General features: G+C 42.1%; 1 protein-coding gene across 1 annotated transcript in view; it reads right to left on the bottom strand.

Annotated features, from left to right (window-relative positions):
- The window catches only part of LOC118368196 (transmembrane protein KIAA1109 homolog), an 88,096-nt gene that overhangs the window by 58,717 nt on the left and 2,249 nt on the right, over positions 1–27,130 (bottom strand). Inside the window, 14 exon segments of the mRNA XM_035752066.2 lie at positions 3,760–3,857; positions 3,983–4,138; positions 13,256–13,373; positions 13,678–13,769; positions 14,803–14,881; positions 15,047–15,203; positions 15,332–15,479; positions 15,588–15,667; positions 15,778–15,971; positions 16,090–16,346; positions 16,494–16,558; positions 16,659–16,737; positions 16,950–17,066; positions 17,423–17,552. Coding sequence (XP_035607959.2) covers positions 3,760–3,857; positions 3,983–4,138; positions 13,256–13,373; positions 13,678–13,769; positions 14,803–14,881; positions 15,047–15,203; positions 15,332–15,479; positions 15,588–15,667; positions 15,778–15,971; positions 16,090–16,346; positions 16,494–16,558; positions 16,659–16,737; positions 16,950–17,066; positions 17,423–17,519 — 1,737 coding nt within the window. The 5' untranslated portion in view covers positions 17,520–17,552.

Raw genomic sequence — 27,130 nt, 5'->3', positions numbered from 1 at the left:
GATTTACTAGTGTGCAAAAGAGCAAAAAAAGTAAATAAAAACAATATGGGGATGAGGTAGGTAGTTGGATGGGCTATTTACAGATGGACTGTGTACAGCTGCAGCGATCGGTAAGCTGCTCAGATTGCCGAAGCTTAAAGTCAGCGAGGGAGATAAGTCTCCCAACTTCAGTGATTTTTGAAATTCGTTCCAGTCATTGGCAGCAGAGAACTGGAAGGAAAGGCAGCCAAAGGAGGAGTTGGCTTTGGGGATGACCAGTGAGATATACCTGCTGGAGCACGTGTTACGGGTGGGTGTTATGGTGACCAGTGAGCTGAGATGAGGCAGAGCTTTACCTAGCAAAGACTTATAGATGACCTGGAGCCAGTGGGTCTGGCAACGAATATGTAGCGAGGGCCAGCCAACGAGAGCATACAGGTCACAGTGGTGGGTGGTATATGGGGCTTTGGTGACAAAACAGATGGCACTGTGAAAGACTGTATCCAATTTGTTGAGTAGAGTGTTGGATTTTGTAAATGACGTCACCGAAGTCGAGGATGGTCAGTTTTACGAGGGTATGTTTGGCAGCTTGAGAATAGGAGGCTTTGTTGCGAAATAGGAAGCCGATTCTAGATTTAATTTTGGATTGGAGATGCTTAATAGGAGTCTGGAAGGAGAGTTTACAGTCTAGCCAGACACCTAGGTATTTGTAGTTGTCCAGAACCGTCCAGAGTAGTGATGTAAGTCGGGCAGCGATCGGTTGAAGAGCATGCATTTCATTTTACTAGCGTTTAAGAGCAGTTGGACGCCACGGAAGGAGTGTTATGGCGTTGAAGCTCATTTGGAGTTTTGTTAACACAGTGTCCAAAGAAGGGCCAGAGGTATACAGAATGCTGTCATCTGCGTAGAGGTGGACCAGAGAATCACCAGATGCAAGAGTGACATCATTGATGTATACAGAGAAAAGAGTTGGCTCGAGAATTGAACCCTGTGGCACCCCCATAGAGGCTGCCATAGGTCCGCACAACAGGCCCTCCGATTTGACACACTGAACTCTGTCTGAGAAGTAGTTGGTGAACCAAGCGAGGCAGTCATTAGAGAAACCAAGGCTGTGGAGTCTGCCGATAAGAATACGGTGATGGACAGAGTCGAAAGCCTTGGCCAGGTCGTTGAAGAAGACTGCACAGTAATGTCTTTTATCAATGGCGGTTATGATATCGTTTAGGACCTTGAGAGTGGCTGAGGTGCACCCGTGACCAGCTCTGAAACCAGATTGCATAGCGGAGAAGGTACAGTGGTATTTGAAATGGTAATTTATCGGTTTGTTAACTTGGCTTTCGAAGACTTTAGAAAGGAAGGGCAGGATGGATATAGGTCTGTAACAGTTTGGGTCTAGAGTGTCTCCCCCTTTGAAGAGGGGGACGACCGCGGCAGCTTTCCAAGCTTTAGGAACCTCGGACGATACGAAAGAGGTTGAACAGAATAGTAATAGGGGTTGCAACAATGGTGGCGGATGATTTTAGAAAGAGGGTCCAGATTGTCTAGCCCAGCTGATTTGTACGGGTCCAGGTTTTGCAGCTATTTCAGAACATCTGCCATCTGGATTTGGGTGAAGGAGAAGCCTTGGGCAGGTAGCTGCAGGGGGTGCGGAGCTGTTGGCCAGGGTTGGGGTAGCCAGGAGGAAAGCATGACCAGCTGAGATGAAATGCTTATTGAAATTCTCAATTATTGTGGATTTATCGGTAGTAACAGTGTTTCCTAGCCTCAGTGCAGTGGGAGGAGGTGCTCTTATTCTCCATGGACTTTACAGTGTCCCAGAACTTTATGGAGTTAAAGCTACAGGATGCAAATTTCTGTTTGAAAAGCTAGCCTTTGCTTTCTTAACTGACTGTGTATTCGTTCCGGACTTCCCTGAAAATTAGCATATCTTGGGGACTATTTGATGCTAGTGCAGTACGCCACAGGATGTTTTTGTGCTGGTTGAGGGCAATCAGGTCTGGAGTGAACTGTTCTTAGTTCTACATTTTTTGAAAAGTGGCATGCTTATTCAAGATGGTGAGGAAATTACTTTTTTAAAAGAACACCCAGGCATCCTCTACTGACGGGATGAGGTCAATATACTTCCAGGATATCCGAGCCAGATCGATTAGAAAGGCCTGCTCGCAGAAGTGTTTTAGGGAGCGTTTGACAGTGATGAGGGATGGTCGTTTGACCGCGGACACATAACGGATACAGGCAATGATCACTGAGATCCTGATTGAAAACAGCAGAGGTGTATTTGGAGGGAAAGTTCGTCAAGAGATGCCGTAGCCATTATAGACTTACTCAAAATAGTCAGAATTAATCAAAGATGACTCAAGAAATCGGTCATTTGGCCTCCCGAGTGGTGCAGTGGTCTAAGGCACTGGGTTCGAGTCCAGGCTCTGTCGCAGTCGACCGGGAGGCCCATGTGGCGGCGCACAATTGGCCCAGCGCCGTCCGGGTTAGGGAAGGGTTTGGCCGGCAGGGATATCCTTGTCCCATCGCGCACTAGTGCCTCCTGTGGCGGGCCGGGCGCAGTGCATGTTGACACAGTCGCTAGGTATACGGTGTTTCCTCCGACACATTGGTGCAGCTGGCTTCCAGGTTAAGTAGGCATTGTGTCAAGAAGCAGTGCGGCTTGGTTGGGTTGTGTTTTGGTGGACGCATAGCTCTCGACCGTCGCCTCTCCCGAACCCATACGTTTTTTTTTAATACAAATTGTACGTCTAAGAAGTTTGTTGCAGTATTTCTCATTAAAAAAACTGCAGGAAAACGAGTCGTCTTTCATTGCATGACAAAATACTTTTTTGAAGAATCCCTACAGTCCACCAATCACAGACGAATGGGCGTAGACTTCAGCTCCCAAACTTTGGCTGAAAAAAAAAAAACTTATCGAAGTCCAAAACAAACTAAAACATTACAAAATGTTGTCATAATATATGCACAAACTCTTCCGAACGGTTTTGGCTGGGCGCATGCGGAAGCCTTAAGGCAGGGGTTCTCAAAGTGGGGTCCGCAGAGGTACTGCAGGGGGTCCGCAATCTCTGTTCTTACCCCTGTTCAACATGAGTCTGGGAGGCTCACAGGGACATTGGTATCCACAGTAGTCCTATAATCCATCAATTATACATTTTCAAACTCATTACTTCTTGTATACTGCTGTAATTTAAGCTTTAAAATGCACTATAATAAATTAAGCTTTAAAACTGCTAAGTTCTTTGCCGTATGGACAAACGTGTAGAATTGCAGAATATTGGCTTTAAAGCTGCAACAAAACATCGCGCTGCCACATAAATCTGTAGATTGCAGGACATTTGATTGAAAACTGAACAATTGTCTGTCCAATGCTAAGAGGCAGGCCTTTAAAATAATTCCCAGGGCCCCAAGACTTGGTTTGTCCGGACACGCACAGCCGAAGTCATAGCCAAACTCCTTGTATGCTATTTTTATCTCACTCGATTTGTTTTCTGATTATGAGGGGGTCCATGATATATTTGCTATCACAAAAGGGGTCCCAGGAGTGACTGATATGGCGCCAACAGAGATGGTCACCTCGCTTCGCGTTATTAGGAAACTATGCAGTATTTTGTTTTTTTTATGTATTATAAGCATTTCACTACACTCGCATTAACATCAGCTAACCATGTGACCAATAAAATTTGATGAGCCAAAAAGTTTGAGAACCCCAGCTGTAAGGGTATTCCATACTTCACATGATCAGGAAATCATGAAAAATCCCATCTGGTATTAACTACTCACCCTCAGACAGAACTTTGTATTACAGGTGGTAGGGACATACTCATTAAAAGGCAATGTGAAATCAATGATCAGAGTCTCCCCACAAGCAGCCAGGTACACTGAAAGACAAAGGGATAATATCAAAAGTGCAGCCAAAGTGTAAACGTTCACTAAATGAACTATTTTGTTTACTCCTTGCGAATTATTGAGTTTGTTCATCATTAAATTCCAACAGCTCTCTCACCATTCTCCTGTTGCTTGGTGGAGCAGTCGATCCAGTTGTGCTGGTTGGCAGCCCAAATCATCTCAAACTGATGGAAGAGGACCTTGAACTTCCAGGCGTAAGGGACAAATGAGTAGATATCTGGGGCGCTGTCGCTGGCCCAGTCCCCAATCAGGTCTGGACATGGACAGAAACAAACCAAATACATGACGTTAAAGGGATAACCCACCATAGAAATGATGGTATGGGCATACTGATTCTATATATTTAAGAAATAAGGAATTCCTCAACCACGCTCACAAATTGGGGAATACAAACATTCTATCCCATTGAACCCTATTATTAAAAAAAGCCAACCTGGCTGTAGATTTTTTGTTATACAGAAATAACAGAACTTGCTTATTTTTATTTAATTTAACTAGGCAAGTCAGTTAAGAACAAATTCTTATTTACAATGACGGCCTACCCCAGTCACACCCGGACAACGCTGGGCCAATTGTGCACCACCCTATGGAACACCCAATCACGGCCGGATGTGATACAGTCTGGATTTGAACAAAGGACTGTAGTGACGCCTCTTGCAGTGATATGCAGTGCCTTAGACCGCTGCGCCACTTGGGAACCCTTATAAGCTGCTGTGTTGTTCAATGTACATGTAACCAGGTCAAAAATCTCTACTACCTACAGTTTGTAATGTTCCTAAGTAGGTAAATAGAGCCTGCACGAAGAGCCATGTGGCTTCAGGCTACCCGGCATATGTGGGAGAGTGGGAAATGTGGGGACCCAGTGTCCAAGAATCCTACACATAGCTGTGTGTGTAAAATATTTACAGGTATGACATTTAACTTAATTTGTATAGTCCTTTTGTAACTCCACTCACTACTTGTAGCTGTATAGTCCATTTGTAACTCCACTCACTACTTGTAGCCGTATAGTCCATTTGTAACTCCACTCATTACTTGTAGCTGTATAGTCCATTTGTAACTCCACTCACTACTTGTAGCTGTATAGTCCATTTGTAACTCCACTCACTACTTGTAGCTGTATAGTCCATTTGTAACTCCACTCACTACTTGTAGCTGTATAGTCCATTTGTAACTCCACTCACTACTTGTAGCCGTATAGTCCATTTGTAACTCCACTCATTACTTGTAGCTGTATAGTCCATTTGTAACTCCACTCACTACTTGTAGCTGTATAGTCCATTTGTAACTCCACTCACTACTTGTAGCTGTATAGTCCATTTGTAACTCCACTCACTACTTGTAGCTGTATAGACGGTTTGTTCGTGTTGTTGGTCTTGGCATGAGGAAAGCCCCACAATATTTCGCATTTCTAAGTAGTTAGAACTTTTTGTTGTTGTTGCTTTGAGGAAAATGGGTAACCTAGGTAACCACAGCTTGTTTTCCCCACAGGTGTGCAGGGCCGCAACTTCTATCCAATACCGACTGCGACTGTACTGGTCTAGAACACATCCATCGGTCTGTATCGTCATAACAAAGTGTATATATATATATGTTGTTCAAATGTACTCAAAGTGCGCTGCCAAATTAATATCCTTTCTTCCTTCAAATACCATGGCGCAAAGCGTTTTTTCTCCTCCGTCTCCCTGCACGCAGGGCCCTTGCACGTTGCCAGAGCAATCTGACACACAGCTTTGAGCTAGAAACGCAATCTCTACCAGGTTGAACATGGTGAGATTCTAACTCCTAAATTGATAGTGCAGTTTGCTTCAGGGATTTTACAACTACTTCACATGCTGATATTGACTGGTATTATTGTGTGTAGCTATGTTTTCTAGCTAGCTACCTACCTACCTACCTACCTACCTAGTTAGCCAGCCAGCCACCCTTTCTAGAGAGAGAATTTGCATTGAGGCTTTTGTCGTCGACTCTGCAGATTTACACAATATTTACTTTGCTCCCTAACTTATTATAACCATGAAATGGAAAACATTTTCACAACATACAGTGGGGCAAAAAACTATTTAGTCAGCCACCAATTGTGCAAGTTCTCCCACTTAAAAAGATGAGAGGCCTGTATTTTTCATCATAGGTACACTTCATCTATGACAGACAAAATTAGAAAAAAATCCAGAAAATCACATTGTAGGATTTTTAATGAATTTATTTGCAAATTATGGTGGAAAATAAGTATTTGGTCACCTGCAAACAAGCAAGATTTCTGGCTCTCACAGACCTGTAACTTCTTCTTTAAGAGGCTCCTCGGTCCTCCACTCGTTACCTGTATTAATGGCACCTGTTTTAACTTGTTATGAATATAAACGACACCTGTCCACAACCTCAAACAGTCACACTCCAAACTCCACTATGGCAAAGACCAAAGAGCTGTCAAAGGACACCAGAAACAAAATTGTAGACCTGCACCAGGCTGGGAAGACTGAATCTGCAATAGGTAAGCAGCTTGGTTTGAAGAAATCAACTGTGGGAGCAATTATTAGGAAATGGAAGACATACAAGACCACTGATAATCTCCCTCGATCTGGGGCTCCATGCAAGATCTCACCCCGTGGGGTCAAAATGATCACAAGAACGGTGAGCAAAAATCTCAGAACCACACGGGGGGACCTAGTGAATGACCTGCAGAGAGCTGGGACCAAAGTAACAAAGCCTACCATCAGTAACACAATACGCCGCCAGGGACTCAAATCCTGCAGTGCCAGACGTGTCCCCCTGCTTAAGCCAGTACATGCCCAGGTCCGTCTGAAGTTTGCTAGAGAGCATTTGGATGATCCAGAAGAAGATTGGGAGAATGTCATATGGTCAGATGAAACCAACATAGACATTTTTGGTAAAACCTCAACTCGTTGTGTTTGGAGGACAAAGAATGCAGAGTTGCATCCAAAGAACACCATACCTACTGTGAAGCATGGGGGTGGAAACATCATGCTTTAGGGCTGTTTTTCTGCAAAGGGACCAGGACAACTGATCCGTGTGCAGGGGTGTCAAAGTCAAATGGACGGAGGGCCAAATAAAAAATTTAGCTACAAGCCGAGGGCCGGACTGTTCGAATGTTCATTGAAAATTTTTTAAATGACGCATATAGTCTAGTGAACCTAATTGAACCTACTGAAAACCTAACAAATATATTCCAATATGATCAGATAAATAAAGCAATATTTTCTTATGGCTCTGTCAGTAATCTTTAATTTTCAACAGACACAAAAGACAAATTTCCTTTATATAAAAATCCCCATAACATGAACATTAAATGAAAGAAACCGGTATTCAAGGCACCATCAGTAGCCTATATTTTCTATTTTAGCAAAAGTGGGCTAAATTTACTTCAAAGAAAAAAACAATAATAGCAATTTTCTATCATCCACTCAACTGAAATATTTTAAAAATATAATTGGATTGAAATACAATAAAATAAAGTGCAAAAATCTATTAATCAAAAACAACACTTTGTTTAAGGAGAAGTAACATAAACAAATATTAAACTTTAACTTTTAAACTTGAACTGAGTAAAAACTCTAAATATGTGATTGCACAGTAATGTTCACTTGTTTGAGGTTGAGGGTGATACTTGGTGGTGTCCCATCTTTTCCACAAGTTCATCAATGTTAGGTAGGCTCTGAGCTTCCTCTGAGTGGAGGTGTTCAGACACTTCTGTGTGATGTTTTGTTCAAGTTCATCAAAGAAAACAGTTGTTCACACAGGTATGTGAAAATAGACACATTGAGCAGCCTGGAGGAGCTTTTTAATGAACTCCGCAGCACCCACTGCCGCATATTTTGCCCTCAGTGCATCATTGCATTGGAGGTCAATCAACTCCATTTGGAGGTTTGGTGGTGAGCTTTCACCAGCAAAACAGCAGTTCCAACCTGATTTTTGTGCTTCAAAGTCAGCAAAGTCACAAGCATACCTATTTTATCAGCCAACTGTTCGGGAACGCAAGAGGCTTTCATGGTCTGGCAGCTGGGAAAGTGGCTCAAATTTTCTTTCCGCATCTGCGTCTCCCACAGAGTCAGTTTGGTTTTAAATGCCTTCACTGTACTGTACATATCAGAGATGACACGATCCCACCCTGCAGCTGCAAGTTCATTGCATTCAGATGATGAATCACACAGAAAAGCCATTTCACACAGAAACATTTCGTCTCGGAGTTGTGTTGTGTCTTTCCCTTTGCTGTCCAAGAACAGACAAATCTCCAAACAGTCGAAACATCTTCCAAGCACCTTTCCCTGGCTTAGCCAAAGCACCTCTGTGTGATAAGGCAAATCACCATGCTCCGTTTCTAAACAGAAATGCCTTGAACTGCACCAGGCGAAGTGATTCAAACCTTTGGCTCTGATAAAGTTAACTGTGCGCGTGATGATGCTCATTACATGCTCCATTTTCAAGGCTTTACCGAAACGCTTCCTGGTGTATGATACAATGATAAGCTGTCAGCTCACCTGTCGCGTTTTCCTCTTGCATCTTTTCCCGATCTTCGCCACCAGTCCGCTCCTGTGTCCACACAGCAGGTGCTCCGTCGGTTGTCAAACCCACGAGTTTTTCCCAAGGCAGCTCCATCTCATTTACACATCTTGACACCTCTTCATACAAATCATGCCCCGTAGTTGTGCCATGCATAGGACGTAAAGCCAAAAACTCCTCTGTCACGCTTAGGCTGGAGTCCACTCCGCGGATGAAAATTGACAACTGGGCAATGTCGGTGCTCTCATCCACAGCCAAGGAATATGCAATGAAATCTTTTCCCTTTTTCACAAGCTGCTCTTTTAGATTGATGGACAACTGGTCTACTCTCTCGGCAATGGTGTTTCTGCTCAGACTCACATTTAAAAAGAGTTGCCTTTTTCTGGGCAAAGTCGTCACAAACTTTAATCATGCAGTTTTTGATGAAATCCCCCTCCGTAAATGGCCGGGCTGATTTAGCGATCTCTTCTGCCAAAATAAAACTGGCCTTGACAGCAGCCTGGCCTTGTGATTTGGCTTTTTTGAACAGAGCCTGTCGAGATTTGAGGCCTCGTTTTAATTCCTCTGCCTTTTGTAGCCTTTGTTCCATGTCCATATTCTTGTTTTTGTCCGCGTGAGTTTCATAATGTGTCTCAGATTATACTCTTTCAGTACCGCCACACTTTCTCCACACAGAAGACACACAGGTTTTCCAGCTACCTCCGTGAACAAATACTCCGACTCCCACCTTGTTTGAAACCCCGGTTCTCAGTGTCCACCTTCCGTTTTGCCATTTTTGATGGGTATCTGAAAGTTAATTTTACTGTGATGCTGACAACTGCTGTGCCAATAAATATTGAAATGAAGCAGCCTATACCTACCTGCATTGTGGGAAATGTAGTATTGGTGCGTGTAAAAGACGGGCTCATGCTTTCTGCGGGCTGTTCTAATAATAAATCAAGATCATCCCAGGGACCGGGCCGGATGTGGCCTGCGGGCCTTGACTCTGACATATGTGGTGTAAAGGAAAGAATGAATGGGGCCATGTATCGTGAGATTTTGAGTGAAAACCTCCTTCCATCAGCAAGGGCATTGAAGATGAAACGTGGCTGGGTCTTTCAGCATGACAATGATCCCAAACACACCACCCGGGCAACGAAGGAGTGGCTTCGTAAGAAGCATTTCAAGGTCCTGGAGTGGCCTAGCCCGTCTCCAGATCTCAACCCCATAGAAAATCTTTGGAGGGAGTTGAAAGTCTGTGTTGCCCAGCAACGGCCCCAAAGCGTCACTGCTCTAGAGGAGATCTGCATGGAGGAATGGGCCAAAATACCAGCAACAGTGTGTGAAAACCTTGTGAAGACTTACAGAAAACACTTGACCTCTGTCATTGCCAACAAAGGGTATATAACAAAGTATTGAGATAAACTTTTGTTATTGACCAAATACTTATTTTCCACCATAATTTGCAAATAAATTCATTAAAAATCCTACAATGTGATTTTCTGGATTTTTTTCTTCTCATTTCGTCTGTCATAGTGTAAGTGTACCTATGATGAAAATTACAGGCCTCTCTCATCTTTTTAAGTAGGAGAACTTGCACAATTAGTGGCTGACTAAATACTTTTTTGCCCCACTGTATATTGTTCTCAGTTGTGTTATTTATCAAATGTAAATCACAAGGAATTGGTGGTTTTGAGTGGATTATTCCTTTTAGGGCAGATCTGTACAGTGCATTCAGAAAGTATTCAGAATGCCTTTTTCCACATTTTGTTACATTACGGACTTATTCTAAAATGTATTAAATAAATAAAAAATCCTCAATCTACACAAAATACCCCATAATGACAACGCGAAAACAGGTTTAGAAGTTCTAGAAAATTAAGGGGAAAAAAATAAATACCTTATTTACATAAGTATTTAGACCCTTTGCTATGAGACTCGAAATTGAGCTCAGGTGCATCCTGTTTTCATTGATCATCCTTAAGATGTTTCCACAACTTGGGAGTCCACCTGTGATAAATGCAATTGATTGGACATGATTCGGAAAGGCACACACCTGTCTATATAAGGTCCCACAGTTGGCAGTGCATGTCAGAGCAAAAACCACGCAATAAGGTTGAAGAAATTATCCGTAGAGCTCCAAGACAGGATTGTGTCGAGGCACAGATCTGAGGAAGGTTACTAAAAACAATCCTACCACATTGAAGGTCCCCAAAAACACCGTGGCCTCCATCATTCTTAAATGGAAGAAGTTTGGAACCGCCCGGCCAAACTGAGCAATCGGGGAGAAGGTCCTTGGTCAGGGAGGTGACCAAGAACCCGATGGTCACTGACAAAGCTCTAGAGTTCCTCTGTAAGGTTCTCCTTTCTTTGCAGTCCTTCACCAAATCAGGCCATTATGCTAGTGGCCAGACGGAAGCCACTTCTCAGTAAAATGCACATATCCTTCAGGTGCTAAAAGCCATCTGATGTAGAGGTCGACCGATTATGATTTTTCAACGCCGATGCCGATAGCGATTATTGGAGGACCAAAAAAAAAAAGCCGATACCGATTAAATCGGCCGATTTAGATTTTAAAAAATAAACGTATTTGTAATAATGACAATTACAACAATACTGAATGAACACTTATTTTAACTTACTATTATACATCAATAAAATCAATTTAGCATCAAATAAAATGAAACCTGTTCAATTTGGTTTAAATAATGCAAAAACAAAGTGTTGGAGAAGAAAGTAAAAGTGTAATATGTGCCATGTAAAAAAGCTAACGTTTAAGTTCCTTGCTCAGAACATGAGAACATATGAAAGCTGGGGGTTCCTTTTAACAGGAGTCTTCAATATTCCCAGGTAAAATGTTTTAGGTTGTAGTTATTATAGGAATTATAGGACAATTTCTCTTTATATGATTTATATTTCATATACCTTTGACTATTGGATGTTCTTATAGGCACTTTAGTATTGCCAGTGTAACAGTATAGCTTCCACTCCCCAACTACAGGTGTGCCAAGCTTTTAGCGTCATACCCAAGAAGACTCAAGGCTGTTATCGCTGCCAAGGTGCTTCAACAAAGTACGGAGTAAAGGGTCTGAATACTTATGTAAATGTGATGTTTCAGTTCTAAATTCTAAAATATATTTAGATTTGTTTAACATTGTTTTGTTACTATATGATTCCATATGTGTTATTTCATAGTTTTGATGTCTTCACTATTATTCTACAATGTAAAAAAATAGTAAAAATAATGAAAAAACCTGGAATTAGTAGGTGTGTCCAAACTTTTGACTGGTACTGTTCAGTCGTGGCCAAAAGTTGAGAATGACACAAATAATAACTTTCAAAGTTTGCTGCTTCAGTGTCTTTAGATATTTTTGTCAGATGTTACTATGGAATACTGAAGTATAATTACAAGCATTTCATAAGTGTCAAAGGCTTTTATTGACAATTACATGAAGTTGATGCAAAGAGTCAATATTTGCATTGTTGGCCCTTCTTTTTCAAGACCTCTGTAATCCGCCCTGGCATGCTGTCAATTAACTTCTGGGCCACATGGCAGCCCATTCTTGCATAATCAATGCTTGGAGTTTTTCAGAATTTGTGTGTTTTTGTTTGTCCACCCGCCTCTTCAGGATTGACCACAAGTTCTCAATGGGATTAAGGTCTGGTGAGCTTCCTGGCCATGGACCCAAAATATTGATGTTTTGTTCCCCGAGACACTTAGTTATCACTTTTGCATTATGGCAAGGTGCTCCATCATGCTGGAAAATGAATTGTTCGTCACCAAACTGTTCCTGGATGGTTGGGAGAAGTTGCTCTCGGAGCATGTGTTGGTACCATTCTTTATTCATGGCTGTGTTTAGGCAAAATTGTGAGTGAGCCCACTGAGAAGCAACACCACACATGAATGGTCTCAGGATGCTTTACTGTTGGCATGACACAGGACTGATGGTAGCTCTCACCTTGTCTTCTCCGGACAGGTTTTTTCCGGATGCCCCAAACAATCGGAAATGGGATTCATCAGAGAAAATGACTTTACCCCAGTCCTCAGCAGTCCAATCCCTGTACCTTTTGCAGAATATCGGTCTGTCCCTGATATTTTTCCTAGAGAAAAGTGGCTTCTTTGCTGCCCTTCATGACACCAGGCCATCCTCCAAAAGTCTTCCTCTAACTGTGCGTACAGATGCACTCACACCTGCCTGCTGCCATTCATGAGCAAGCTCTGTACTGGTGGTGCCCCGATCCCGCAGCTGAATCAACTTTAGGAGACGGTCCTGGCGCTTCCTTGACTTTCTTTGGTGCCCTGTAGCCTTCTTCACAACAATTGAACCGCTCTCCTTGAAGTTCTTGATGATCCGATAAATGTTTGATTTAGGTGCAATCTTACTGGCAGCAATATCATTGCCTGTCAAGCCCTTTTTGTGCAAAGCAATGATGACAGCACGTGTTTCCTTGCAGGCAACCATGGTTGACAGAGAAAGAACAATGATTCCAAGCACCACCCTTCTTCTGAAGCTTCCAGACTGTTACTCAAACTCAATCAGCATGACAGAGTGATCTCCAGCCTTGTCCTCGTCAACACTCACACCAGTGTTAACGAGAGAGTCACTGACATGATGTCAGCTGGTCCTTTTGTGGCAGGGCGGAAATGCAGTGGAAATGTTTTTTGGGGGATTCAGTTCATTTGCATGGCAAAGAGGGACTTCTTCTTCATCTGATCACTCTTCATAACATTCTGGAGTATATGCAAATTGCTATCATACAAACTGAGGCAGCAGACATTGTGAAAATTAATATTTGCGTCATTCTCAAAACTTTTGGCCACGACTATGTGTAGAATACATTTGTCTATAGACAGAGGAAAGGGTGGTCTTACCTGTGAAGAAGTTCTTCTGGGCGTAAATGAAGTGATAGGTGGCCTTGTACACCTCTATCTCACAGTTCCAGGACTGGGGCATGTTCCATACACAGGGATAGCTGGCAATCACATGGAACTGAGGGGACATGTAAAGGTAATAGTTTTTTGGATGGGCTGTGTCTGATTTATTTTTTTACTGCCTTTTTTGACATGTATGAATGTGTTATTCTATGGGATATAGTAGTAAAGGCCACATTTTTGTATATCATTTTTTATACCCAAAGGGGTCCGAAAATTCTAAATCAAATAGTGAAATGATACATGGTATGAATTTGAATCCCAAAAATCACTCTGTTGCAGTACAAAACTTGTATTGTTAATTCAGGCTATGGCTTGTGGTAGAATAGGACCCCTACAGATTCCTATTGTACAGTACTTACAGCCAGCATCTCAGCCTCCAGTAGGGTCCTGTACTGCATGCTGGTGGTGGTGTCAACATGGAGCAGCTGACCTTTGATTGTGGGAGAGTAGCCTGGGGAGAGAGAGAAGAGAACGAATGCTCACAGACAGTCCAAGTTTGAACTTTATTGATGGTAATATTGATTAATGAGTCAGGATTAATGCATGCATTCACGGCATCCCTCCTCTGTCTTACCCTGTAACCATAGACCTAATGACTAGTGGTGTGCCGAGTAGTCGGATAAAACAAGAATTGTAACGGATATGGGCAATTGTCCTGATACGATTATGATCCAAGTATTTTTTTGTTATTATCCGTGATCGGAAAGTAAGTCATTTTCGGGTGCCAGCGCGCATCTTTCAATCAAATACAAGGTGCTACGTGGTCTAAATAACTCAACTGGCTAGTTTTCCTGTCTGTAAAGAGAAGGGCTCTACGTTGATCCTGCTGCTCTGATTTTATTTATTTATTTTTTTAAATTTGACCTTTATTTAACCAGGCAAGTCAGTTAAGAACACATTCTTATTTTCAATGACGGCCTGGGAACAGTGGGTTAACTGCCTGTTCAGGGGCAGAACGACAGATTTGTACCTTGTCAGCTCGGGGGTTTGAACTCGCAACCTTCCGGTTACTAGTCCAACACTCTAACCACTAGGCTACGCTGCCGAATAGAGCGAAGCTGTATTTCACCCGACCACTTCTACTTGCATGTTTCGGTTTGATCATTTATTTATGCTGCCTTCTGTTAGCCTCCTATGGGTAGGACATTTGCTCAAGCTATCAATGTGCAGCATAGTATCTAACAAGGAGGCCGAGGGTAGGGAGAAAATATGACTGAGTGACAGCAAACTGCCTTCTGCAAGTTGAGGTCAGACACACACACTGCTCCTAATCTGCAGTTTATTTTGCAGGGAGATTGGTATTTTGACTACATCTGTCTAGGCATATTTAAACACTTCTGTGTTTTCAGATCACGAATATCATCCGATCCTAATATCAACTGTTAATTATGGATACGATTACGAATATGGTCAGGTTGGCACACCCCTACTAAAGACACACAATTTCTTCTAACCTCAGTTGTTTCTCTCAGTGTCCCACTCACCAGACTCCCCCACAGTCATGGGGATATTCACTTCCAGATAAGAGCCTGCTCCGACATTCACGTGGACAGCATTGGTTTCCTAAGAGCAAAAAAATCAACAGAGCGCATAATGTGAGAAACACATGATCCCATTGTGGAATGGATTATAATAGTTTAGAGCTATTTAGATCTGGCATTATCTAATACAAAGGGCTTTCAAAAAAATGAGAGAGGAGAGAGAGTGAGAAGCCTGGTCTCCTAGTACCCTGTTTTTGGTGAAGAGCAGGTCTATTGTGGCATCTGCGATGATGTTCATGCGCAGCTCAAAGGCTAGGATCTGTCTGGGTTTGCCAGGCTGAGCCACCTCCGTAACACCCAAGGACTGGTAGTCTGCCGGGAGGAAGAACTTCCACAGGCAGTCCCTGCATACAGAAATAGAAATATTAGTAATTATATTCCTATGGTCTCTGCACACAGGAGGGAATGCTGTTGAGTCTGGTGAACAGCCAATTGTGTTTTATGTAGTAGTATAGTTAGTTTGTGTGTGTACCTCTGCCTGTCTGCCCAGGGTCCATAGTTGAAGTCAGTTCCTTTTCCACAGACTATGTCCAGACCCCAGCAGGGAGGCAGATCTTGCAGTTTGGTGCCCTCTCCACACAGCTCTGGATCCCCACTCTCCTGCTCCTCTGGGACCAGGCCTGACAATATACACACAAGAATATGAATTACTAATGACTTAAAAAAACACTATTCAGGACTCTTCGATCCTGGCAAACAGACCAGAATTCTACACAATATGGTCGTACCTGGTTCATCCTGGTAATAGTAGATGTCCACGTCATTAGACTGCATGACCACAAATCCTTCTCCCATCAGTCTGGGCGGCCTATGGAGGACAACAGAGGTTGTATTAGGCTAGGTTTTAGGGTCGATGGTCAGCTCACTTATCGTTCAGCGGGCCTATGTAATGGGGTTTAGGGTCAAAGGTCAACTTACTCGTCGTTCTGCATGCCCAAGTAGCGTGGGCTGGGTACGAGCATGACGCGGACATTCTCCAGAGAGCCCTTGACGATGTGCATGTATTGGTCCAGGTGGCTGGAGGGGGGTTTGGTGGCGTAGGTCAGGAAGGCATCCTCAAAATTCACACATATCGTCTGTGGGAGGTGGTGGTTCCCAAATGCTAAGCGACCCTGGAGAAATGCACACGATACAATAATGAGAATTAAACATAAGTGCACTTTCAGATAACCTAACTATTGACGAGCGTGTGTGATGTCTCAGATGTAGCTAAGCTAACGGGAAACTTACTGTGCTGATGTTGACTTTGATGACGGGGATGAGGGATCTCCAAGATGACGACGGGTCAGGAGTCTCTGCTTTGATGTTAACACTGTCCAGGCTCTTTTCTCGTTCCTCTCTTCCTCTCTCCTCGTCTTTTTTGGGAGGTATGAGGGTGGGGTCCAACCCGAAGGTCTCCTGTAGCCGTGCGTAGAGGTCTGTGCGGTTGTAAACGTGGAACTCAAATCCATTCACGGTCACGTAGAGCCTGGTCTCAGCCTTGGGGTCTGGAGAAGAGAAGAACAAGATCTGTAACTTTGATACGATGGTCAAGAAGAGTACAAGCCATTTTAGTTATTGCGGCCTCCCACCACTCCTACACCTATGGACTTGTTTCCCATATCAAAACAATGTATCTTGAACAATCCACTGACCGTGCTGTTTCTGCTTAGGGTTATACATTTTCCACCAGCGGAATATAAGGAAACCATCTTGTATTCTGTAACACAAAATACATTGACGGTAGAATAAAAATAGTATTAGAATATAAGCATGTATTGTACAGAGAGCAGAATACATAACACTGTAAAAGTAAGCACCTGATGGACATGTCTTCGTTGATGAAGTACACATCTCTGAACATGACCTTCCCCGACAGCACTGAGAAGGAGAAGGAGCCTGTGGAGAGAGAGGACAGTCAGACAGTGATGCTAAAACTGATGCAAGTAGGTCACAGATTCACACTGAATTTCAGACATGCAAACATTAGATTCTTCACACTGAATTCCATAAATAAGGCACCTGGTAGCCAAGTCTGAGTCTGCAAGTCTCGGGCAAGGTTCATAATTCACGCATCTGCAAGCTTGTTTCATTACATTATTTACACTCACCAATGTGAATGTAGCCATTCTTGTAGAGTCTGTTGATGATGAGGGTTAAGATGAGGCCAATGTTACGGGAGTTGTAGTAGGTCAGGTAGATTATCCATCCACAGGACAGAATGGTGGCTGGAAGAGAAAACAGAGCAGCGTCACTGATGTCCCACCATCCTTAGTTCGGGAGGAAATGTTTGGTACTCTCGTAACGACTTCATTAAGGTTGTCACAACAGTGACACAATAGCTGGTCCACGTCCTGCCATGACTCAAGTGAAAGACGGGTTACCATTAACAATGGAATTACACCCCTGGTTACCACTGACTCAGAAGGTTTAAACGATGTCTCATATTGTTATGATAGTGTTAAATGAGGCTTCATCAACTCTAATTTGAGAAATGGGTGCGATTCACTGCAGCCAGCCCTCTCTCTAACTCAGGTGTTTTTCCACCCTCACTCTTAGTCTAGAAAATTTCCCCAACACTTACCCACAAGTAGCCACACAAAATTGGAGTCATGCTTGGTGAGGAAATCATCTAAGTCTCCAAAACTAGGGAAGGTGCTGTCGTTGGCTTTGGCATCCATGACTACAGCTGCGGCTCAGTATGACAACCAGCACTGAAACAGACCAAATGGTATCATAAGATGAGTTTACTGATTATCACAGCAGAAAGCCAAATAACTCAGTGTTTCAAAATCAATTACTCTGGGAAAAACGCCAGACATAACACATTTCTCTTCTAGCACTAACGCAGATTCTACTAGTCAATTAATCCTCAAATGCCTTTGCTTGGTTGAATTAGGTGTGCTGCTACAAAAATGAACAAATGTGTGCAATAGCTGAGGGACCCTGAGTAACGGATTGAAAAAGCCTAACTAGTTGCCAACATTGTTAAAAGAATTGCATGACGTTAGTAATGGGTCATTCCATTTGATTTCAACCACTTTTTGATTTGAATTAAACTTTCATACTTATTTGCTTATGGTAAAAATGGTCAGAAAGAGACTTTTTGGACTTCAATGCAAAAACATTTTAGGTGATAGAGGTGCTCAGGTGACCCATTTTGCATACACCACCCTGCCATGAAACATCCCAGGACTGGAAAAGATATACAGTTGAGTGTGATATAATTTAAAAGCTTACAAGCAGGGTTGTCAAACTATTTTATTATTAAAAATGTTTTATCCTTTAATTTAAATTGTAAAAAAAAAAAGAAGGTAAAATCCAAATGTTTTCATTTTCACATTATGTTGTAGTTTGACTAGAGTTGGGTGGTATCCCGATTGTCATACCATTTCGGTACTATATGGTATTACCGGAAGTGCACACAAGGGGCGCTATTTCTAAAATAATATGTATGGTTTTCTTGGACGCACAAAATAATTTAGGCAACAGGGATCTTGATCCAGGAGCGGATTGAATGTCTGTTTACCAGTCTTCTTAGCTAACATTCCACTCCATGTCATTGCCAAACACTGGCCTTTAGGCAATCTCAACGTTCAATATGCAGCTGAATTTACGACAGAGTTGCTCATTGGTTGTTGGAAATTACATAAACATTTTCCAGGACAACACATACAGCCTGAAAAATAGAATTAGAAATTATAACAAAGTCAAAAACAGCTAGGCAAGTTGTTGTATTTTGAGGCTTAAAATCAAAGCAGTTGTTTTGTGGTTGGATTTGCAATATGTATTTAGTTTGAGAACTTAGACATGAGATAGCAACTTTTGACAGACTGGTATCGTCTGGACAAAAAAACAAAATGTTTGCTTAGCAATTGGTTACAAACGTGTTCTGTTGAGAGAAAAAAAAGTATAGATTCCAAATATTTGGATAATTGTTGTGAATGGAGGATAGCTGTGAGGGTTATCGAATCAGAATCAACTCCTCTGTCCTCCTCGAGCTAATTAATGATAGAATGTTAATATTTGAAGATGGCAGAAAGGCCAGTCTCTTTGGCAATGACAAGGAGTGCAATATTAGCTAAAGAAACTGGTACTCAGCCTAGAATGTCTGCTGTCACCAAGAAGCTTGATCTAGACATATAGCCACTTAGCTAGCAAGTTAACAAACCAAATGCATAGCTGGAGCCCTGAGTTGGATTTAATTTATTTGAAACATTTTGGATTTCTCATAATTATACTTAAGTCACTGCTTATAACTAACTATGAGTTAAACACAGACCCCCACGAGGTGGTGATTTTCAAAAAACGATATTCAAATATACCATTTATACCAAGGTATTGCCCAAGCCTAAATTTGACCCTATTTTACATATTCTGAGGTGCTTGTTTTATGCCAGCCATCAGTTGAGACACAGCATACTCTTGAATACAGGGTAGGTGTAGGGCTGTGGCGTCACGAAATTTCATCAGCCGGTGATTGTCAAGCAAATAACTAACGGTCTTAACTAACATAAACACATAATCTCCTGGCTTCCACTGATGCAGACCTTTGGAACATCTACATTTTAAAGTCTAATAAATCCATGTAATCTAGTCTACACCATCACAATAAATGCATTATTTATTTTAGACAGGTCTAAAGGAACATGTGAAGAAAATGTAGTCTATATTTCAGAAGAACAGAATAGCATACTCTGAGTTGTCCTTATGTTAGGCCCTGAGCTGGCTATGCCAAATTGAACAAAGCTGAATAAAATAAAGGATATTTTCTCCAAATGATTTGAGGGAGTGCGCACATGCAGGTATTCTGTGTTGAGCGGTTCACAAAGAAACAGGTACTGAACAGGTATGTGCTTGATTTAGTATTAGTAATGTAACTTTAGTTGTGATACAATCATTGGGCTATATGTTTTGATTTTTAATACATTGTAAGGCTAACAAACAGCAAAAGCATTAGCCCATGTCACTCTACAATCCCCCATAGTACAAAGGTTGACCTACTCCATTCTATGCGAGAAATAAATATTACAAACATAGTCTGGGATAGTTGTGGGATGCGATAGAGTCCAAATTAATACAACCACTAGCTAAAAAAAACATTTTTTTTAAAGCAATTTGGCTGACGCAACAGATCAGAACGTTTAGCCTAAAATATTGATAGCCTAATAGTTTATTTCTTCACATTATAAGCACAGCAATGCACAAATGGTAGTAGGCTATATGCACAAATGTTCCATTACCAGGAAAACACCATCATCAAAAGTGACCACAAATGCAATTATGCATGCATTGCTTGTATTATAAAGGTGCATTTTTATGGTGAAAATGCTCTTCCCCAAACTTCAAACTCACACGCTGCTTATGTATGCCAGTTAGGCCCTACACCACTTGTAAAGCGGATTAATGTGCTTAAGAAGTTATTTGGCCACTTTAGTTGATACAAACCGTATCAAAATATATAGGCCTATGGACAAGGCCACATGAAGTGTGAGACTTTGTTTTGAAAAATTTGCTAAAAAAAAGTATTTGTTTATTTTTCTGGGGATCATTCACAAGCAACAATACATAATTCACAAGTGATAGGCTTATATTGTCACCCATCAGACTATTCTTGATTTCATCTTATCTTTACATACACTAAATAATAAACGTCCTCTCGCTGTCAACTGCGTTTATTTTCAACAAACTTAACATGTGTAAATATTTGTATGAACATAACAAGACTCAACAACAGACATAAACTGAACAAGTTCCACAGACATGTGGTTTCATGCATGTTAACATTAGAAGCCTCCTCCCTAAGTGTGCTTTATTCACCGCTTTAGCACATTCTGCCAACCCGGACGTCTTAGCCGTGTCTGAATCCTGGCTTAGGGAGACCACTTGAGCTTTTACTTCTAAAAATGCACCTTTCCAGAAACAAGTCTCTCACGATTGCAGGTTGCTATAGACCACCCTCTGACCCCAGCTGTGCCCTGGACACCATATGTGAATTGATTGCCCCCCCATCCTCTGAGCTTGTGCTGCTTGGTGACCTAAATTGGGACATGCTTAACACCCCAGCGATCCTACAATCTAAGCTTGATGCCCTCAATCTCACACAAATGATCAATTAACGTACCAGGTACAACCCCAAATCTGTAAACACAGGCACCCTCACAGATATCATCCGAACTAACCCGCCCTCCAAATACACCTCTGCTGTTTTCAACCAAGATCTCAGCGATCACTGCTTCATTGCCTGCATCCGTAATGGGTCTTCGGTCAAACGACCACCCCTCATCACTGTCAAATGCTCCCTAAAACACTTCAGCGAACAGGCCTTTCTAATCGACCTGGCCAGGGTATCCTGGAATGACATTGACCTCATACTGTCAGTAGAGGATCCCTGGTTATTCTTTAAAAGTGCCTTCCTCACCATCTTAAATAAGCATGCTCCATTCAAAAAAAATGTAGAACCAGGAATAGATATAGCCCTTGGTTCACTCCAGACCTGTCTGACCTTGATCAGCACAAAAACATCCTGTGGCGTTCTCAGGAGGCTGAAGAAATTAGGCTTGTCACCAAAAGCACTCAAAATTCTACAGATGCACAATCGAGAGCATCCTGTCGGGCTATATCACCGCCTGGTACGGCAACTGCTCCGCCCACAACCGTAAGGCTCTCCAGAGGGTAGTGAGGTCTGCACAACGCATCACCGGGGGCAAACTACCTGCCCTCCAGGACACCTACACCACCCGATGTTACAGGAAGGCCATAAAGATCATCAAGGACAACAACCACCCGAGCCACTGCCTGTTCACCCCGCTATCATCCAGAAGGCAAGGTCAGTACAGGTGCATCAAAGCTGGGACCGAGAGACTGAAAAACAGCTCATCTCAAGGCCATCAGACTGTTAAACAGCCAACACTAACTTTGAGTGGCTGCTGCCAACACACTGACACAACTCCATCCACTTTAATAATGGGAATTGATGGGAAATGATGTAAAATATATCACTAGCCACTTTAAACAATGCTACCTAATATAATGTTACATACCCTACATTATTCATCTCATAAGCATACGTATATACTGTACTCTATATACTGCATCCTTATGTAATACATGTATCACTAGCCACTTTAACTATGCCACTTTGTTTACATACTCATCTCATATGTATATACTGTACTCAATACCATCTACTGTATCTTGCCTATGCTGCTCTGTACCATCACTCATTCATATATCTTTATGTACATATTCTTTATCCCCTTACACTGTGTATAAGACAGTAGTTTTGGAATTGTTAGTTAGATTACTTGTTGGTTATTACTGCATTGTCGGAACTAGAAGCACAAGCATTTCGCTACACTCGCATTAACATCTGCTAACCATGTGTATGTGACAAATAAAATTTGATTTGATGGAAATTACCACCCTCATCTTTTTAAGTGGGAGAACTTGCACAATTGGTGGTTGACTAAATACTTTTTTGCCCCACTGTATTACTGATGTCACTCTCGCTGCTGGTGATTCTCTGCTCCACCTCTATGCAGACGACAGCATCCTGTATACCTCTGGCCCTTCTTTGGATGCTGTGTTAACTAAACTCCAGATGAGCTTCAATGCCATACAACTCTCCTTCTGTGGTCTCCAAATGCTCTTAAACGCTAGTAAAAACTAAATGCATGCTCTTCAACCGAATGCTGCCCGCACCTGCCCACCCGTCCAGCATCACTACTCTGGACGGTTCTGACTTAGAATATGTGGACAACTACAAATACCTAGGTGTCTGGTTAGACTGTAAACTCTCCTTCCAGACTCACATTAAACATCTCCAATCCAAAATTAAATTTAGAATCGGCTTCCTACTTCGCGACAAAACATCCTTCACTCATGCTGCCAACATACCCTCGTAAAACTGACCATCCTACAGATCCTTGACTTTGGCGATGTCATTTACAAAATAGCCTCCAATACCTTACTCAACAAATTGGATGCAGTCTATCACAGTGCAATCCGTTTGGTCACCAAAGCCCCATATACTACCCACCACTGTGACCTGTATGCCCTCGTTGGCTGGCCCTCGCTTCATACTCGTCTCCAAACACACTGGCTCCAGGTCATCTACAAGTCTCTGCTAGGTAAAGCCCCAACTTATCTCAGCTCACTGGTCACCATAGCAGCACGCGCTCCAGCAGGTATATCTTACTGGTCACCCCCAAAGCCAATTCTGCCTTAGGCTGCCTCTCCTTCCAGTTCTCTGCTGCCAATGACTGGAACGAATTGCAAAATCTCTGAAGCTGGGGACTCTTACGTCCCTCACTAGCTTTAATCACCAGCTGTCAGAGCAGCTCACAGATCACTGCACCTGTACATAGCTCATCTGTAAATAGCCCATCCAATCTACCTCATCCCCATACTGTATTTATTTATCTTGCTCCTTGGCACCCTAGTATCTCTACTTGCACATTCATATTCTGCACATCTACCATTCCAGACTTTAATTGCTATATTGTAATTACTTCGCCAACATGGCCTATTTATTGCCTTACCTCTCTTATCCTACCTCACTTGCACATGCTGTATATAGATTTTCTACTGTATTATTGATTGTGTTTGTTTATTCCATGTGTAACTCTGTGTTGTTGTATGTGTCGAACTGCTTTGCTTTATCTTGGCCAGATCGCAGTTGCAAATGAGAACTTGTTCTCAACTAGCCTACCAGGTTAAATAAAGGTTAAATAAAATAAATAAATAAATGTGACTAACAGAAATGGAATAATGTGTCCCTGAACAAAGGTGGGGTCAAACTCAAAAGTAACAGTCAGTATCTGGGGTGGCCACCAGCTGCATTAAGTACTGCAGTGCATCTCCTCACGGACTGCACCAGATTTGCCAGTTCTTGCTGTGAGATGTTACCCCACTCTTCCACCAAGGCACCTGCAAGTTCCCGGACATTTCTGGAGGGAATGGCCCTAGCCCTCACCCTCCGATCCAACAGGTCCCAGACGTGCTCAATGGGATTGAGATCTGGGCTCTCGCTGGCCATGGCAGAACACTGACATTCCTGCCCTGCAGGAAATCACGCACAGAATGAGCAGTATGGCTGGTGGCATTGTCATGCTGGAGGGTCATGTCAAGATGAGTATGCAGGAAGGGTACCACATGACGGAGGAGGTCGTCTTCCCTGTAATGCACAGCATTGAGATTGCCTGCAATGACAACAAGCTCAGTCCGATGTGACACACCGCCCCAGACCATGACGGACCCTCCACCTGCAAGTCGATCCCGCTCCAGAGAACAGGCCTCGGTGTAACGCTCATTCCTTCGACGATAAACGCAAATCCGACCATCACCCCTGGTGAGACAAAACCGCGATTCGTCATTGAAGAGCACTTTTTTCCAGTCCTGTCTGGTCCAGCGATGTTGGGTTTGTGCCCATAGGCGACATTGTTGCCGGTGATGTCTGGTGAGGACCTGCCTTACAACAGGCCTACAAGCCCTCAGTCCAGCCTCTCTCAGTCTATTGTGGACAGTCTGAGCACTGATGGAGGGATTGTGCGTTCCTGGTGTAACTCGGGCATTTGTTGTTGCCATCCTGTTCCTGTGCAGGTGCTGTTACACGTGGTCTGCCACTGCAAGGATGATCAGCTGTCCGTCCTGTCTCCCTGTAGCGCTGTCTTAGGCGTCTCACAGTATGGACATTGCAATTTATTGTTCATGGTTCATTGAACAAGCATGGGAAATAGTGTTTAAACCCTTTACAATGAAGATCTGTAAAGTTATTTGGATTTTTACGAATTATCTTTGAAAGACACGGTCCTAAAGAAGGGGTGTTTCTTTTTTTCCCCTGAGTTTATATATGTGTGACATTTGTTTTAATTTAGAATGGACCGTTATCATGCACCTGTATCGAAACAGGGGCATCGGGGAAAAAATATGTAATCTATGCACTTAAATAACGAATAGAGGACGAGGTAGGCTATACTCCTGTTGTAAATATAAGCAACTTGCTTAATATTAGGAAAGTTGAAAAATAAATATAGTAGGCCTAGCCTATAGAAAGCTGATTCTCCTCTTTTTAATAGAGGCCATCACTCTGTTCTCACCAATTGCATAGCCTATAGAAATGTTGTGCAACATAAGCTCATGGGCTCTCATGAAGTGTTTAATTTGATTTTCGATTACATTTGCATTGATGTCAGAGTGATTAGAGGGACAATCGAGTGCTGAGTACCAGGTAGTTAGCAAGTTTAGTAGGCTACTAATGACCATCAGCAGCATCAGAGATTGGAGAGAGCCTAATTAACGTGATTAAGCGGTCATGTGGAATTTGACTGCCTTCATGACTCAAGGCCGCCGGTGTGGCAGTAATACAGTCACAGCAACAGCCCTAGGTGAGTGTCATTTCAATCATAGAAATATAATTCATGTTGTGGACATATTCCTTCAGAATATTGCAATTTAACTGGTACATCATTTAAATATAATTTTAATTATAATTTTTACTTCCAATTACTACCACAAAGGTGGCTGCCGGTCCATCAACCATAGAATGTCAACTTAATAGAAATGTCTATTAATTTATATTTATGATTTCAATAAGTTATTATTCTACACTGTTCAACCAATCCAGTAAATTCCTACCATTTACACTCATGGGAATTGGCCTACATTGATAAGGATAAATTAAAATCTTTCTTACATTAGAAATATGAAATACATAACCATTGTAGCAATTGGAAGGGAACCGTTGAGATAATAGTGAAATTATTAGACCAAAGGTGAGTACACGACAGTTCACCTGACAAGACTGAATCCAAACATTACACTGTTGATTTTATGTGCATTTTACATTTACTGTACTTTTCCGCATTTGTTGATAACAAAATCTAAAAATACTCTGGATACATTCTGTAACATGATAGGACCATTCCTGGAAAAAGTGAAGTAGCTGCAACATAAGACTAAAACAGAGTTTAAGTGAGAGGACTAACATGTCTCCAACTGGCCACACACCTCTTCAAAGTGCACAGTTCCTAAGCAATTTGAATGCACTTTTATGACTCAAAGAAGAGTCTTCAACTATAAGGTACTTTTTCCCCTTAAAAAAAAAAAAACTCTCCTAGCTGTTAAAGAACTATAGCAAGGACACTTGTATTTGTTTAGTCTGGAACACAACCCTGCTTCCCCGCCATCACACAATTACTGTCGTTCTTTACTCAATACAAAAACAGCCAATTATAAATCACAATCCAGAGAAGGTGGGCATGATTTGAAAGCTTGTTTTATTGCCAACATGACTAGCTACGTTATAAAATACAAGCTTACAGTGTTAAGCTTTCACAAGGCAATTCAACTTTCTTTTTTTTCTTCTCATAGAAAGGAGTCATGAGTGCATTCATGAGCATATGCCGCAGCTCATTTTCTTCACAATAAACAAACATGCTCATTCTGTTCAGAACAACCCCAGGGTATGAAAACGTAATCTTGTAACTGTACATCAAAACAGAGATCACAAATGTTGACACTGTGTATGACATGAGTTTTTTGATTTGGAAATGTTTAGTGTACATTTCGACTCTCGTGTGGTTGGCTTACTTGTATGAGATCAAAGCGTTAATTATTATAATCCTCAACATCTGATCTTTCAAAATACATCAAGTCAGCTTAATTTCCAGCATTTCCCTCACTCAAAACAAAACATTTGCAAAAGTTGCCCAATTACTAGGAGGGATGGAGGCAACTTCTTGTCACGCGGTGCTCAAGTTCCTAACGGCTGTCAGTCAAACCTCATAATGCACTGTGAAGTGCAGAGCCAGAACGTTGATATCATGTACAGCACGTTGCTGTACAGCCACTACGTTCCAATTTAGGTGCTTACTAATGCCTAAATCTACCATTTTCAACCCGTATACGAGTGTAAAGAGTTAAAATCCAAAAGTGGAAGTAGAGTCATAGGCTCCCTTTCATTCCCCTGAAAACCAGAACATCCAGTTGCTGGGGACTCAGCTGAGTCTAAGTTACAACATATTCAAAAATGAAAAGAATGTGAGTTTAACGCTTTTAGATAATTGATGTGAACGCGGCAATTAGCAGTTGAAACAATTACAAAAGTGTCCTCACCACTGTTAAGGTAAAAAGCTGAGGGATTGGGCTGGAGAAATCTAACCATTCAGATTCATAGACAGAGCTATGGATGCAAGGACTGACCATCCATGATAACAAAATTATTAGTTTTAACCATGTTTTTATGGTATACAGTGTTTGTTTACATTTACTTTGTTTACAAGCATTGGAG

This window comes from Oncorhynchus keta, chromosome 35 (genome assembly GCF_023373465.1).
Source record: "Oncorhynchus keta strain PuntledgeMale-10-30-2019 chromosome 35, Oket_V2, whole genome shotgun sequence".
NCBI lineage: Eukaryota > Metazoa > Chordata > Actinopteri > Salmoniformes > Salmonidae > Oncorhynchus > Oncorhynchus keta.
Note: the sequence above shows the minus strand (reverse complement) of the source record. Positions and strands in the feature narration are given on the sequence as shown.